Source organism: Mesocricetus auratus, unplaced genomic scaffold (assembly GCF_017639785.1).
Source record: "Mesocricetus auratus isolate SY011 unplaced genomic scaffold, BCM_Maur_2.0 Super-Scaffold_15014, whole genome shotgun sequence".
Taxonomy (NCBI): domain Eukaryota; kingdom Metazoa; phylum Chordata; class Mammalia; order Rodentia; family Cricetidae; genus Mesocricetus; species Mesocricetus auratus.
In genome coordinates this window covers 31,408,335-31,424,157 of record NW_024429186.1, presented here as the reverse complement: position 1 = coordinate 31,424,157, position 15,823 = coordinate 31,408,335, and the positions used below count along the sequence as shown (strand labels likewise).

General features: G+C 46.2%; 1 protein-coding gene across 2 annotated transcripts in view; it reads left to right on the top strand.

The window, feature by feature from the left end:
- Nucleotides 1-15,823, top strand: part of Flvcr2 (FLVCR heme transporter 2) — a 56,518-nt gene that overhangs the window by 11,051 nt on the left and 29,644 nt on the right. The window contains exon 1 of one of the 2 annotated variants that reach the window (XM_040742735.1): nucleotides 8,930-9,025. The exons of the other annotated variant lie outside the window; for it this stretch is intronic. Coding sequence (XP_040598669.1) covers nucleotides 9,008-9,025 — 18 coding nt within the window. The 5' untranslated portion in view covers nucleotides 8,930-9,007. Of the gene's footprint in view, nucleotides 1-8,929; nucleotides 9,026-15,823 lie in introns of those variants that run through there. 2 annotated transcript variants of the gene reach the window in all.

The window sequence follows — 15,823 nt, the reverse complement described above, 5'->3', positions numbered from 1 at the left end:
GTGTGGTTGCTGGGAATTGAACCCTGGTCCTTTGGAAGAACAGTCAGTGCTTTTAACCAATGAACCATATCTCCATTTAAAAAAAGTGTGTGTGTGTGTGTGTGTGTGTGTGTGTGTGTGTGTGTGTGTGTGTATGTGGGTGTACAAAGGGCATCTGGTCAGAGAACAACTTCCAGAAGTCATTTCTCTCCTTCCACTACTTGAGTTCCAGAAACTGAATTTAGGCTTCTCGGTTTCAATGGCAAGGGACCTTATCTTTTCACAAATGATGGTCAGAAAACTGCATAGGCACATACGAGAAAATGAAGTCGGATCCTTATCTATATAAAACCTAAATTAAAATGGGTCAAAGACAAGCACAGAAACTAAATACATAGAGTGCTTTCTAGACAGCACTAGTGGAAAGAAGTAATATATTGAATTTGATGATTTCTTAGATAATGATGCATGCCCAAAACAGGTATTAAAAGAAAAAGATAAATTGGGCTATATCAAAATTTGAATCTTTTATAAATCAAAGGACTTTTTCCACAGAATGGAAGAAGATATTTATACATTCTGTATCTGTTGCTCAATCATGCTCCTTTGGCTTTACAGGCAGTCTGCCAATCACTGCAAAGAACTTTTCAAAGAAATCGAGTTGAATCACAAGAGCCCCAAGTTTCAAATGCACTCCTCACAGGCTGCAGCTGAGGCAGGTTTGGTGTTAAAGCAGGGCAGTCTGAGTTGAGAAGAACTGAAGGAGAGAGTGAAAAAATAATCTGTGATCTTGTAACCAAATGTAAAGGCTCTCTATAGAACAAGTGTTAGGAAAATGGCCTTGTTAGTGTTTAAGTGCTCAAAAGGTCACTCTTGGGCACTTGCACAATTCCAAGTGAAGGGTCAAGGGTTTCAAATGGCTTGTATTACCAAGTTCCTGAAAAGCAAAGTAAGTGGTAGTAGCTTTGGCAAAGCTAACAGGAGTCTGCAGCTCAGCCGGGACACTGCTGACACTGATCATCAAAACAGGTGAAGCCGGAAGTGCAAATCTGGGTGTCCTGTGATTCACCCATGGCAAACTGGACTTGGCAGACTCGGCACCACCACCCCACTTTTCACGGGCGTAGTGAATGACTCCCGGGCACCACCCTGACCAACTGGATTACCAGATAGAGGTTCCTAAAGATTTAATATGCTACAACAGCTCACAGGCTGGGGAGAATACCTGACTTAAAACTTACCAGTTTTTAAAGGATGCAATTCCGGAAATGTCAGACGTGCAGGGTGGGGCATGGGAAGAGGAAGTATGTGGAGCTATTCCTGGTCCTTGCAGGCCAACCTCCCAGCCCTCTGTGTGTTCCCAGCCTGGAAACTCCCTGTGATCCAACATTCTAGACTCTAGAATTCTGTCTCTAGACTCTAGAGTTTTCATCCAGCCAGTCAAGAGTGCTTCTCCTTGGAGTAGAGGGAAGGTGGAACAGGCAGTCCCATTTTCCAGTAATTGCTGATCTCAGTAAAGCTAATTGCACCACACCCGCCTCACTGTCTAGAGGACCGTAACCTGTTGCCTCATTAGTATAAACTCGGGTCTTTTGGGGAGGGACTCTGTCTTAGGGTTTCTGTTGCTGTGAAGAGACAACATGACCATGGCAACTTTTATAAAGGAAAACATTTAATTGAGGTGGTGGCTTACAGTTCAGAGGTTTAGTCAGTTATCATCATGGTGGACAGTATGGCGGCATCCAGGCAGACATGATGCTGGCTACATCTTGATCAGAAGGCAATAGGAAATGGTCTGTGACATTGAGAGAAGCTTAAGCAAAAGAGACCTCAAAGCCTGCCTCCACAGTGACACACTTCCTCCAACAAGGCCACACCTCCTCATAGTGCCACTTTCTATGAATCTATGGGGGCCAATTACATTCAAACTACCACAGTCTCTTGAAGAATAGCAAAAAAAATATTTCTGTCATTCAGGTCATTCCAGAGAGTTTTGGAGGTCTGAATCAAGAACTGGGACAAAGACCGAATAATATAAATATAAGTAAAATTTGTATTATGCTACAGGTATATAGACTAGCAAGATTTTAAAAAGACTAGAGAGGACAGCAGTTGCTAAAGAGCTGGGGAGAGGGATTATGGGAAGCATTTAATGGTGCTGTCTCAGTTTGAGAAGATGAGTTGGATCATGTGACTGTTGCACAATAAAACCAGTGCTTAATATAATGGACCTGGTCTATCTGCTCTAAATGGTTAAAATTCCTTTTCCTCCTTGATGTTGGAGATGGAATTCAGGGCTGCCTGCATCTACTATTGAGCTAAACTCTTACTTGAAAGATTAAAATTTAAACTGTATATTTAACTACTACCACCAGGGGAAAAATTTCCACATCTACTCATTTCTAGCTGAAAACTTTTCTGGGTATTTTTTTTTTTGAGGCAGGGTTTCTCTGTGTAGTCCCTGTAGACCAGGCTGGCCTTGAATATACAGAGATCACCTGCCTCTGCCTCCTGAGTGCTGGCATTAAAGGCGTGTGCCACCACACTGACTCTTTTTGCAGGCCCTTATTACTGAAATAATTTAGAAATGGACTCAGAAGGAAGCTTTTGAGGACAATGTTATTAGCTTTAGAATTTTTTGGGTTTGTTTTTTAAAAAAGAACAAGCAAAGTGCAGATCTCAGCAGCTCCTGGGAGCAGGGAGGTGGAGAGGCAGAAGAGAGAAACGTGTTCTGTCTCTCTCCTGCAACGGAGGCTGTCGAGCGGTAGGGTGGTGGAGATGAGTGAAGACCGGAGCACCAAAGAAAGAGCGCTCAGGCATCCGTCGGTATCCGAGAAAGAGACTGGGAAGAAGGAAAGGGAAAGCTAGGCTTCTCTGAGTCAGCAGGCAAACGGCATGGCAGGCATTGTAGGCTGCCCAATGGAATAGGCTTATCTCATTAAAGGGAAATTAATCCTTCCTCCCTCACCATAGCATGCTTTCAGATGAATGGTGTGTGTGTGTGTGTGTGTGTGTGTGTGTGTGTGTGTGTGTGTGTGTGTGTATGAGTGAGTGAGTAACTCCTGGCCATAGGCTTGACAAGGCCAGCTGACTCGCTCTTAAAAGGACACAGTAGTATGTAGTCTAGAATGTCAGGTTTCTACCCAATAGAGGTAGAGTTTAGATTCCAGACTTTTGTTTGTTTGTTTGTTTTTTAAGACAGGGTTTCTCTGTGTATGTAACCCCAGCCATCCTGAAACTCACAGAGATCTGTCTGTCTCTGCCTCCTGAGTGCTGGGATTAAAGGCCACCTCCGGGCTCAGATTCCAGGCTTTTAAACTCCTTCCCGGCCTCCACTTTTTTCTCCCATATTTAAATTAAAAAGGGAGTCTTATCCAGAAGAGGGGATGTAGGGGCCTTGGCCTCCATGCCCTAGACTACTGTAACATCCCCGCCCTGAGGACCACACACAGTCCCTAGATTACTGTAACATCCCCCCCCCCTGAGGACCACACACAGTCCCTGGCCTTCAAACTACTGACCTCTGTTTCCTATGAACTGTCCTACTGTGCACTTTCACTCCCCCTCTGATCCCAAGCAGGAAACTTGCCAAAGGGCCCAGATCTGATCCACGGGAGCAGGGCTCTGGACTTAACAGTGGCCTACCATTGAGTCCATGACTTAATAGGATTTTACTTCCCCAAAAGAAATCAAGATGATGAATTAGTGAGCCTTGGAAGGTTCAAGTCACTGGAGGTGTCCATGCAAACCAGAGGGAACAAGAAAGAGCTTGTGATGATACAAACATGGGTGACCATGGCTCAGGGACACAGATTCAGGTTGCCCTGAACAACGTGTTCCACTGTGAAGACTTTACACAAGCTTTTATAGTCACAAAACAAGACAGTCATATGTCAATGTATTTACCAAAGTCACTGATGGGGACATCAGGTAGCTTGATTACAGCAAAACTGGGTCACTTTAGATGTAATCTGTTGACATTCTTAGCTTTGGGGTTGGCAGAAAGTAATGATACACTAAACCAATATGCTCCAAAGGCTTTGCTATAAGTAAATAAGCCAAAAGGATGTTTGCTCAAATACACAGGGTGGTGATAAATGGCTATTAAGGGGACTATCTTTCAATAGTTCAATATAATTTTGGCTCATAAGGGAACTTATAGAGGGTAAAAACTGCCCATGGCTGAACTGTTTTCTCTACTGTTAAAGAATGAATATGCCTTCCCAGTGAGAGATCACTCTGCAGTTAGAGACTAATAAAGGGAAAAGCTCTTTTATAATACTGTGAGTGGTAATATACGAAAGAGAACCAGCCTTGAACAGAAAATTTTACTAACTTACATACTAACCATAGGCTTACGTATTTCACATACGCCATCATCCTTAAATCTCCTTTAGGTTCTGGTCCCAGGTTACACATTGAACAATTTAAACAGAAACAGGAGACTGCAAGTCTGACCACTAAAGCAAATAGGATATTTACACAACAAAAATGTGGTCAGAGTTGTTTTCAAATGCATCAGTGTTAGTGTTGTGCTTTTCCAATAGTTGCTAGGGGGTCATCTTACTCACCTGGCTAAATCGTTTGTCTCTTAGTTTCCTTTTTTATTTTGGTTTTTGTTTTTTTGAGATAGGGTTTCTCTGTGTAGCCCTGGCTCTCTGTGAACCAGGCTGGCCTCAAACTCAGAGATTCACTTGGCTGAATTGTGCAATGTCTTAAGAAGAGAACTTGGGATTTTATGGCACTCTAGGTCTTAATGACGGTTGTCACTCTGTGCTACCTCCCTAAACTGCCCCTAAGGGAAAAGAGGCGTGTTCTCTGATAGAGAAATGGGTTCTTAGCACCTAATGGCTGTCTGTGAGTCAGGGTTGTCTCTTTTGTTATGGGAATAAAGCCTAATGGCTGGTTGATTCCGGTAAACAAACACTTAGAGAAGCCTTAATCTCTAAGAGGCCTGGTTACTATACTACCTATTGTACCTGTCTTTAGTGTAGTCATTTACCCTATAACCAGACCCATAACTGTTGTGAATCTCAGATTCTTTTATAAACTGGAGATAACACTGGCCACGGCAAAAGAAGTGGAGAATTCGATCGGATGCCGTGTAAAGAGCAGGTAGCTGGCTAGCAATTATTAGGTAGGAAATGCCAAAGAAAGAGACTGGGGATGCAACTCAGCAGAACTTATGTAGCATGCACAAGGTCCTAGATTCAATCCCCTGCCCTGAAGTGCTGAAGGAAGATCTGTGCTCATCTTATTGCCTCCATCCTCTTGGTTGAGATGAGTGGGGGGCAGGGTGGGAGTATCAGGCACAGTAACATGCAAGCAGACAGCTATTCTAAGAAGCTGAAGTTTGAGTTGATTCTTAAAGGAAAACAATTGTTTTTAAATTGTGTGTGTGCGAACAGGAATGCTGGTGCTTGTGGGATCCAGAAGAGGGGTCAGATTCACTGGAGCTCGGCCCAGATGGTTGTGAGCTTCCTGATGTGGATACAGGGAACCTATTTCAGGTCCTCTGCGAAAACTGCAAGTGCTCTTAACTGCCGAACCATCTTTCCAGTTTCTAGAGTTGATTCTTAATGAGCAAAGTGGCCAAGAGCTGGATCAGAAGGGAGACCGAGCCATCCTAGGAAGCTTCTTAGCAGTGTCCCCATGTCCCCACAGAGCTTCTGAAGCTTCAGGCAGAGTGAGGTGCAAGGACAAAGTGTCATTTTCCGAGACTGAGGTGACAAGAACCCTTTGTGATGTGACTTTGGAGTCTCTAGGATGACACAGATACTGGGTCACCTCCGTGCCACATGACAGACTGCAGCCTCCATTACAAACCCAAGACCCTGCAGAGGGGAGGCTCCCAGGCTTATCAGATGCACACAGCTGCTTTCTGTTGCCTGACTCTTGATCTGTTTCTAGAAGCACTTCTAGTAGATGTCCTTCCCTTAACATAACTACCCCCATCTACCCACATCGGCCAGCCCTGGGCGGATTGCAGGATGAAAGGTACAACCCCTTCAGGGGTGATAGGGAGCCATGAGGTCTTCCTCCTCTTTATCCTCTGTCTCCCATCTTCTTGCTTAGTACCACTCCCCAAACTCAGAAGAGCATCTTTCTTTCCTTGATCCTGTGGAATGAGACCCCACCCCCTTATCTTTGGTGAATCATTCAGCAGTGAAGGGTATGATGTCACAGATTCTGGAGGTCCCGCTTTCCGAACTCAGCTTCTCTTCACTCATGGTCCAAGATGCAGCCTGGCCAAGCAGGCAGAGGCATCAGCAGGCTGACCGTTTGTAGAGGGGGATGAATGGGGCTGGGCTGGATTTTACTTCCTTACCTACTTCATATGAGACAGTCTTTCAGAGCCTTATGGTGTGTAATTTGCGATGGCTTCCACCGGATGTCATCTAGAGAGAGAATTGTCAGTGGAGGTGGGGAGATGCAGGCCCAGCACTGCTGCCGGGAGCCTGAGGGGTGCTCAGTGACATCTGCTTAATAAAGCCGGATCCCTGACCATGCCATAGAGGATTTCAGAATGAGTCGGAGGAAAGCAGAGTTAACAAGCTTAGTAAGTATTTAGACAGAGGCGAGCCAGCTGTTGTGGTTCATACCTACAATCCGGGTGGTAGGGAAGCAGAAGCAGGAGGATCATTGCATGTTTGAGGTAAGCCTACACTGCAGAGTGAATTCCAGGTCAGTCTGGGCTATAGATGAGGCCCTATCTTAAAATAAAAAGGAAACAGAGGCACCCAAGAAGAGGACAGAACATGGGGTGAGTATGGGTGTCTTAAGAAGAAATGCACTTCTTCACTGTGTCTTCCCTGTGACTGCAGATATGCATCCATATAAATACATGTATATATCATGTGTGTATTTCTGTGTACACCCATGCCACATGGCGATTATACCTTTACAAACTCTGCTGAAGGGAGGCACCCAAGTTTACAGCTGCTTTCCATGGCCGGATGATCCTTGATCTGTTTCCAGAAGTGCTTTCCTTGACTTTACTGCCTCTGTCTACCCACATCGGTCAGCTGGCTATAGGGACAGCCCAATAGATTTTACACACACACACACACACACACACACACACACACACACACACACACATTTGGTTTTGTGGAACAGAGTTTCTCTGTGTAGCCCTGGCTGTCTCAGAATTCACTCTGTAGACCACGCTGCCCTCGAACTTGGAGAGCTGCCTGTTTCTGCCTCCCGAGTGTTGGGAGTGATACATACATACATACATATTATATAATAGATATGTATAGCACATAAATATGAAAATTTGTGGGTTTTTAAGTTACAAGTCATGGAAGGATATAATTTATATTAAAGTTTGAAGATTAAGCAAAGGTTAAACATTGAGAATACCTGGACTGCTTTACTTACTCATCTTACAGAAATTCCTTTTGTGGATGAAATTGTGAGGTGGTTTATGGGGCCCATTATTGCTTTGAACAGCCTTGTTTGAGATGCCTTTATGTAGCCCAGCACAGTGCAGTTAGTCCTGTAGATATATCTGGTTTTATCTGTTGTGTTGAAGTTTGGTTCTCAGACAATGGGAAATGCAGGCTAGATCCCTGTGTGTGTGTGCATGTGTGTGGGGTGTGTGTGTGTGTGTGTGTGTGTGTGTGTGTGTGGTGTGCTTCTTTGTCCTCCCAGTGTGTCTTCTGTCCTGCATGAGCCAGCACAAGCCCCCTTAAGTTTCAGATGCTGCCTTAGATAACAGCACTCAGGACTGGAGGAAGGAGCACAGAGAATAGCAAAGTGGGGTTGGGGGATGGGCTGCAGTTTTGCACTTTGAGCCCATCCCAGAAATCCCTGATTTCTGTGTGAAATGTTTGGACTAATGTGGCTGGGTCTTCTATAGGTAGCCAGCCCACTGTACATGAAACTATTTGTGTGCCCATTCTCTGCAAATTGTAACGAGTGAGCAGCTCTGAGACAGCCATGTTTAGCAACTCCACTACTATGGAGATGTTTGTTTGAGGATAGTGGCTGCGGTTGAGCAATCCAGAGCGCCTCAGACCTTTGTCCTAGGCATGTTTACAGACTGGATTGAGTGGATTGAGTGGACTGGGGGAACTGTTTGATCTGAAGAGGTTGGAGGAGCACTTGCCTTGTCTGCCTGGGCCACTGGGGAAGCCAGTGGTTGAGAATTGCTGTGGTTTCCTTCCTGAGGCTATAGAGCCTATCTAAAGGTGGCCTGTGACCTCTAGGATCAGAACCACCTTGGGGTTTGTTAGAAGCAGATACCTAGGTACAGGAGGAGACCCAAGGAATTGGTGGCTGAGCCTGAGGCCTCCAACAGGACACCTGTCCTCTCTGGGCACTAGTTTCATTATCTGGAGCAGGGATGCTAAACTTGGAGTTGTCATGAGTGAGGCAATGTCTTCAGAAACTCCTGAGACAAGTGCATCCTCGGTAAATGTTCTGGTGGAAACTCCACCCCAGCCCCAAAGTCCACCAAATGATGGCCCCTCCCCCCAGAGATGCTCAAGACCACTCCTACAGGGTATTTAAACTTTCCCCCAAGAAAACAGACACGAGGTTTTTTGGTCTTTCTTCCCTGTCTCCTCTCGGGGAAGGCGGACTGGAAAATCATCTGGGAGCATTCTATTCATTAAACCTGGGCTTTTTCTAGTTCATTTTGGTCTGATCTGGATTGCTTCGGTGATGGGGAGGCTTATCAGGGTGCAGAAACTTTTCAGTAAACACTGCCCCCATCTCCAGCCATCTCTGGCCCTAACCTCCATTCTGTAGACTTCCTTCTACTGTCTGTCTTGAATTGCTCAGAAAATCTCAGCTACTCTCCCAGAAACCCTTATGGATAGTTCCTTCTTTCTCTGCCCTCAGAAGTTGGGAAGCTAGCAAGGGAAGCTGCCACTCCCTACCCCCGACCCCCCACTGTCTGTGTGGGGTATGTGGGAGGGTGAGGTCAGTGTGCCACACTTCTAGATAGAGCTCTGCCTCATAGCAGCTGGAGCTCTGGGACCGGGATCTGAAGAAGCTGTGCCTGGCTGATGCTGGAGGGATGGAGGACACTGATGGGGTAGGGAGGATGACGGCCCTTGATGCACGGTCTTCTCTGCCAGTCACGGGTGCTCTGCCACCCAAGGGTGTTGCTTCTTGTTCTGCTCCTCAGTGCAGAAAGAAAATTTTGGAACATTGTTTGAGACAACTATTTGACAACAAGATCTGAGGAGGAACAAGGGCTGGTGTGTGTGTGTGTGTGTCCTCTTACTAGTCCTCCTCACATTTATGTGCAGCAGAAACCTACCCCTACCTTGAGAAAAATTGCTTATATCATTTCCTAGATTTCTAAAGCCTTTGAAGTGGGTCCCGGAAGAGCCATAGGTGGTCAGCCCCTCGGCTTCCAGGTAGGAGAAGCTGGGATGGGGTGAGGCCTGGGAAGACTTGGGCTCTGAGTTTTCCCGTGTTCTCTAGTGTACTTCCTCTCCTGTAACCAGCTACCACATCTTGCAGTCCTTTGTTTCTATGTCTGTTCCATCCTGCCCCGGCCCCAGGAGACATCCTGCCTGCCTGCCTTGTGGCACTGGGACAGGCCTTTAACACCTTGCTTTTTTTCCTGTGGCATAAGGAGGACTTCCCTCCATGCTGATACTTGCTTCTTTGAAGACTTGTGGGGGAAAACATATGTCTGGCAGACTCTGGGGGCTTGTGGAGATGTTAACATTGTCTCCTCCCCAAACCAGCCTCCGACTGACTGTGGAGAGAATGTCAGTAAGGGGCCCACAGTCAGTGTTATCTGTGTGTGATGCCCCAGACATCCCGAACATCGGCATAGCATGTCCTGCCTTCCTGGGATCTGCTGCTGCTCGGTGCCTCACTGGAGCTGAGCAGGTTCCATAGGAAAGGCATAGGCCTGGGAAAGGAATCTCAGAGGTTGAGATGTTGAACTTAACCTGATTGACCCTGTGACTTTAACACATTGTTATAAATTGCACTATGACATAGAAATGGGGCCCTCCTGGGGGCTCTGCTACCCCATCTGTATATTGGGCCACCTGCTGCGGGTTTCATGGGGTTATCTGAGCCCAAATAATATTCGGGAAGTGCAGATGTCTTAAAAATAATGAAATATTCTGCAGATGTTGACTTTGGGTGCTCTTTCTTGAACCCAAACAAACAAAAAATGCTAAAGACTGCAGGCTTGCCCTGCGACAGGAAGGAAAAGAGTTTTCTTTGTACACATTTTATGCCTTGTCTGTCTTGTGAAGTGCATCCTTGAACTAGGGGCTACACCCTCCATTTGGCAGGCCCAGAGCTGTATTCTTTAGGGTCAGCTTGTCCCAAGTCAATTCTGATCATTTTGGTTGTAGGAACCTCTTGGAGCTTCTGGGTTCCTGACAGGAGGCTGCCCTTAATCCTTGCTGGCTGGGCATTCCATAGTTCCGGAAGCCCTTCAGAGCCTTCTGCTGCCTTTGGATGTTAGGGAGGACACAGATGGCCGCAGAGAGCTGCCTGCCAGAGAGTAGCAAGAACTGTGCCTAGCAAGGTTCTTTTGTCTTCTGTGAGAGACACAAGGCTCAACCCAGAATTGACTTAGCTTCCAACCTCAGAAGGAGCTTGGTAGGGGCAAGTTCCTCCTGGGAATGAATGGAGCTGGGTGGGACTAGACAACCCGAGTGAAGTCGCAGCTTCTTGGAGCTGTCATCTCCATGTGTTGTGGGGTGTCCACCAGAGAAGGCTGCTTGGATATGGAGTTAAGCCAGCTGGCAACTATGCCAGGAGTTCAGGATACCAGTGTAGCATCAAGCCAAGCTTTTAAGAACAAAAAAAATTAGGGTTAGTACATTAGAGACTTTCCCAGAACTATGAACTTTGATGGTTTGGGTCATTGTTTTTGTTTTTGGCTGGTGGTACTGTCTATATGCTGAATGTTATGGCCTGAATTGTCATACTTCCATCGTGGAGTCAGTTGTGCTAAGGTCTGAGGGTCTACTAAGGTATGGGGCCCTGTTCACATAACAGGTCTCTTCCCTCCACTGTCTGCCCTGGGTATGGCTTGCCATGTATTCTTATGCTTTCCAGAATTTCGTGTGCTTCCTCTCATCTTGGGCTGGACCTCTACTTATTCAGTTGATCCTCACAGCCTTGGCCAATCTTTCTCCCTTCTCTCTTATCTGTACAAATTCTACCTGCTGTTCCTGGGTCTTCCCATTTGACAGCAGGCCAAATGACAAATGAAAGCCAGTGGATGAAGGTCATTGTCCCTTGGCCTGTCATGTGACTTTAGGAGACAAGGGAGCAGAGCCATTATTTTATTTATTGAACAACTGTTAAATGTCTACCGCATGCCAAGCCATTAGAGCATTGGTGATGCTGTGTGAACAGGAAGACCAGGCAGGCCTCTGCCCTTGTGGAGTTTACATTTAGGTGAAGGCAGACTGTCACAAGCTTCTGATCTTGTGATGCTGCTATGCCATAGAGTTACAAAAAAATTCATACTATTTTAAGTAAGTTTGTGATTTCATGTTCAGCCTCATCCAAAGCTATTTTGGTACATGTGGCCCATGGGCCTGCACGGGCAGTTAAGCTGGGTTTTAGACCATAAACCAGTCAGAGGGACCAGTGATAAAAATGTTGGGTTAAGTAAGAAAAAGGGAGATGATTTCAGTCCTGGACACAGGGATATGTTTTGGGGGTATGGTGGCTACTGTGTAACCCCTCAAATAACAATGTTATACTGCTATTGCCATTCTCTTGGGATGGTGATAGACATGAATGGCTTATAGTTTTACTGGTCTAAGGTTTAGGTTTCTTTTTCTTTCCAGATTTTTCTCTGAGGTCATGAGGCAGGGTAGGCCAGCTTCCTAGAAGGAAGATCTATGAGACCTACCCTAGCTATTTCTTGAGGTACACACTCTAGGAAGAAGAACTGAGTCTTGTTCATGGTAGTCAGTAAAGCAGCAGGTCTGAAGTTAACCATTCGAAATTGAAATTGGAAGTTATTGCTATGCAGGTCAAGATAGTCACTGGGTAAAGGCACTTGCTACCAAGCCTGATAATCTGAATTCGGTCCCTGATTCCTGGAACCCACATAGCAGAAGGAGAGAATCTCCCAAAAGTTGTCTTCTGACCACACATGCACTGTGACATACACAAACACACACAGAGAGAGGGGGGGGAGGGAGGGAGGGAGGAGTGAGAGAGGAGAGAGAGAATATTAAAAAAAGAAGCCCAGAGCATTTACATTTATAGGAAAGAGAGGGAATGGCTAAGAAAGCCTGTGCAGGGTTAGAAAACTGAAGAGATAATCAAAATTGGCCACCACTCGGACACTGTTTAAACCGACAGTGCCACAGGCAAAGGTAACCTCTCCTTTGGGCCAATTTATCTGTCAAAGGGCAGGAAGTGGTTAAGCTGAATGGGCAAACACAGGATGAAGACTCTAGCAGCACCAAGGTAGAACTTTGCCCCCTTGTCTCTTCAAATGTGAGGTTTGCATGCTGCAACCCTGGCTGGCTGGGTGGTTCCAGAAACGCCCACTCTTGTCTCGTCTTCCCTGAATGAAAGGGAAGTTCTGTGAGGCTGTGTCAGCTGGTGGTCAGCAGGGCCAGACCGAGAGACCAGGAGCATGCAGCCGGCAGTCATCTGTGCTCTTGTGAAAGAGAAGACCTCACTTCAGCTCTCTGGAGAACTGGATCCACCCCACCCCTTGCAGAATTTACCACAAGGACAAAGTCGGGGGGGGGGGGAGAACACCCAGCCGTGAAAAGAAGGGATGTGTACAAGAGGAGGCTTCAGAGTTGGGGATGATAAACAGCAGACATAAGTACCAGGCTTGGGTCAAAAAATGAACAAAAAGCTCTTGGTCAGGGTCAGTTCCATGCTAGTTCATTTCCGTGGCTGTCATAAATCACCAAGAATAGGCCAGGTGTTGGTGGTGCATGCCTTTAATCCCAGCACTCGAAGGTAGAAGCAGGCCAGCCTGGTCTACAGAGCAATCTCCAGGAAAGGCTTCAAAGCTACACAGAGAAAACCTGTCTCCAAAAAACAAACAAAAAGTCCACCATCAATATTAATAACAAACAGAGAACAAAGGGTTTATTTGGCTCACAATCCCAGGTCATAGCCCACCGTTTCAGGAAAGGCCAGATGGGACCTTGAGGCAACTGGTCACATCACATCCAAGAGCAGAGGAAATAAATGCATGCATGCCTCATGCTCAGCTTGCTTCCTCTACTCTTATGCAGTCCAGGACCCAACACTTGGTAATGATACTGCCCACATTAGGCTCTTCTTACCTTCGGTTAAGGCAATCAAGGCAATCTCCCTCGGACATGATCACAGGTCAACCTGATCTAGACAGTCCTTCATTGAGACTCTCCCCAACAGTGGTTTAGGTTACGTCAGTTGACATTTAGAACTAACCATCACAACTTCTTTAATTTTTCATTTATTTATTTAGTGTGTGTTTAGTGAGGATGGGTCACACAAGGAAATTATAGTCAATGCTCTTGTCTTCAACGTGCTAACAAAGAAGCTAAACAAAACTATATATCCTATAGGCAAACACCCCTGCTGTTTGTAGAGATGCACACTGGTAAACAAAGATGAGGCTGGAGGATCACGAGTTTGAGGCAAGCCTAGGCTACATATTTAATGGACTGGGAGGTTACTCAGTACAAGAACCTAAAATTAATACCCAGAACCTATGTCAAAAAAAATCCGGGTACAATGACTTGCATGTGTAATCCTAGCCCTGGGGAGGAAGAGACAGGTGCATCCCTGGGTCTCACTGGCTTGACAGCCTAGCCTTCTCAAGGAGCTCAAGGTCAATGACAGACCTGTCTTAAAAAAATAGTGTGTGTGCACATGTGTGCACACACGCACACACACGTATGCAATATCATGAGGTGTCACTATGTGGTAAACAAAGCTGAAGGGCTTTGGAGTTAAATAGGTATGGGTTTGAATCTTAGTCATTAGGAGCTGGGAAGCCAGTTCCAAAGGTTTTCTCATTTGTAAAAATCTAGCGACATGAGGTTATTGAATTCAGGGAAGGGAAGGTGTGGTTATGAGGGCTTAAATAAAACAGCCTGTAGAAAATTCTTCAGGGTGCTGTCCAGCACACAGTAGGTGTGTAGCACGTATTAAGCTCCTTCCTTCTTGTTTGGTGCTTTGTATCTTCTCAGTCTTTGCTGAGACAGTTTCATAGCCCAGAATAGCATGGAATTCACTTTGTAATTCTGACAAGCCTCTAACTCACAATCCTGCCTCAGTTTTTCAAGTGCTGGGACACAGGCAGGCACATGCCACCATACCCAGTGCTTCCTTCTAGTCTGGATAACAGCTAGCCACTGCCACACGAAGACCTGAGCTGGAAGTCCAGGTTCATCACTTATTGTTGTGACACAGAGCAAGCTGCATCAGTAAAGGCTTTGGAATGGGGATTAATTCCGCACCTGTCACATGGTGCGGTGCACACTATCCTTGTTATTACTGTCTTCTATAGGAATCAAGACCTGTGGGCTACTCTCATTTCCATAGGTGTCCCCCCCAACACACAGGCTAACCTCTTGTCCTCCATCTCAGGAACTCAGGAACCCAGGAAACCCAAGAATGGCACTGCAGTGTAAGCCACCAGCATAATCCTAGCTCTGAGGACAAACCTGGTGACTTGGTGGAGCTCTAAGGAAGTCTGGATCTCACCAGCTGTGACCTTGTTTCCTTGATTCTTCCACTCTTAAGTTCCACCTTCAGATCCACAAACCCCTTTCATGAGTGATTTCCCATAAATCAATGGGGTCTTTTTTGTTCACTAAGACCTGTTACTTCCTTAATCCCAATTTGGCCTTTTCAAAAGAGGCCAAGGGCTTGGATTTGGGGATTTCAGATAGTCATCTGAGTAGGCTTTGCATGTGTGACCATTGTTGCTCACCATGGCTTATCCCTCAGAGCTGCCTGCCATCCTTGGGTGGCTGGGAGCACATCCTCACGATAAAAGTCCAGCCCTACGCTCTCAGATCTGCAGTAGGTCAGGGTCCCAGCAGCAACCCCGGTCTCCCCTTGTTTTTTTTTTTTTTTTTTGGTGGGGAGGTTATCCACAGATCCTGTCCCAGGACTCCATGCTGCATCCCCCCCACATGTCCACACGTGACCTCTGGTGCATAATTTGGGCCCCTGGGGCCTCCATTATGCTCCACTTGTACAGACCAGTCAGGCACTCACTAGCAGATTTAAGTGTTGAGGTACCGAGGGCTATGGCAAAGGTTTTTATTTTATTTTACATTGATTCATACTTGTGCACAGGGAGTGGCAGGGGGGGTGGCAGTGATGCAAGTAAGTATATGTGGAAGACAGGAGATAACTTTCCTATCTTCTGCCATGTGGGGTCACGGGGTTAAGCTCAGGTCATTAGGCTTGGTTGGCAGTAAGTGCCTTTACCTGCCCCCATGTTAACAGCCCCGGGGTTCTGTGTTAGAGTTCAGGTTTGTATAGCACCATCTTCGTGGTGTTTCGGCACACACACCACCGTGAGGGCACAAGAAGCAGAGTGTGAAAGGTCACCCTCACATGGTTGCTCACTTGGGCTTGATCTTTGGTGGCGCTTCAGTGGTGGACACTCTTTGCTTGCCCGAGAGACCAGGGCCTACCTAGCCTGTGGTCTCCGGGAGCACTTGGTATGGTTTTGTATGGAGTAGGAACTGGTCATACTATACTTGAGCAAATGTAGAGGTCCATACATACAATGATTTTTCCTATGTTTATCTATGCACTTCAAGTTTGCCTGAACTGTCTGGTCTGTGAGTTTAGCTTCAGATTAATCTCTTGACTGTAAGACCATTGCTAACATGTACAGAACGACATAGTAACACATAGT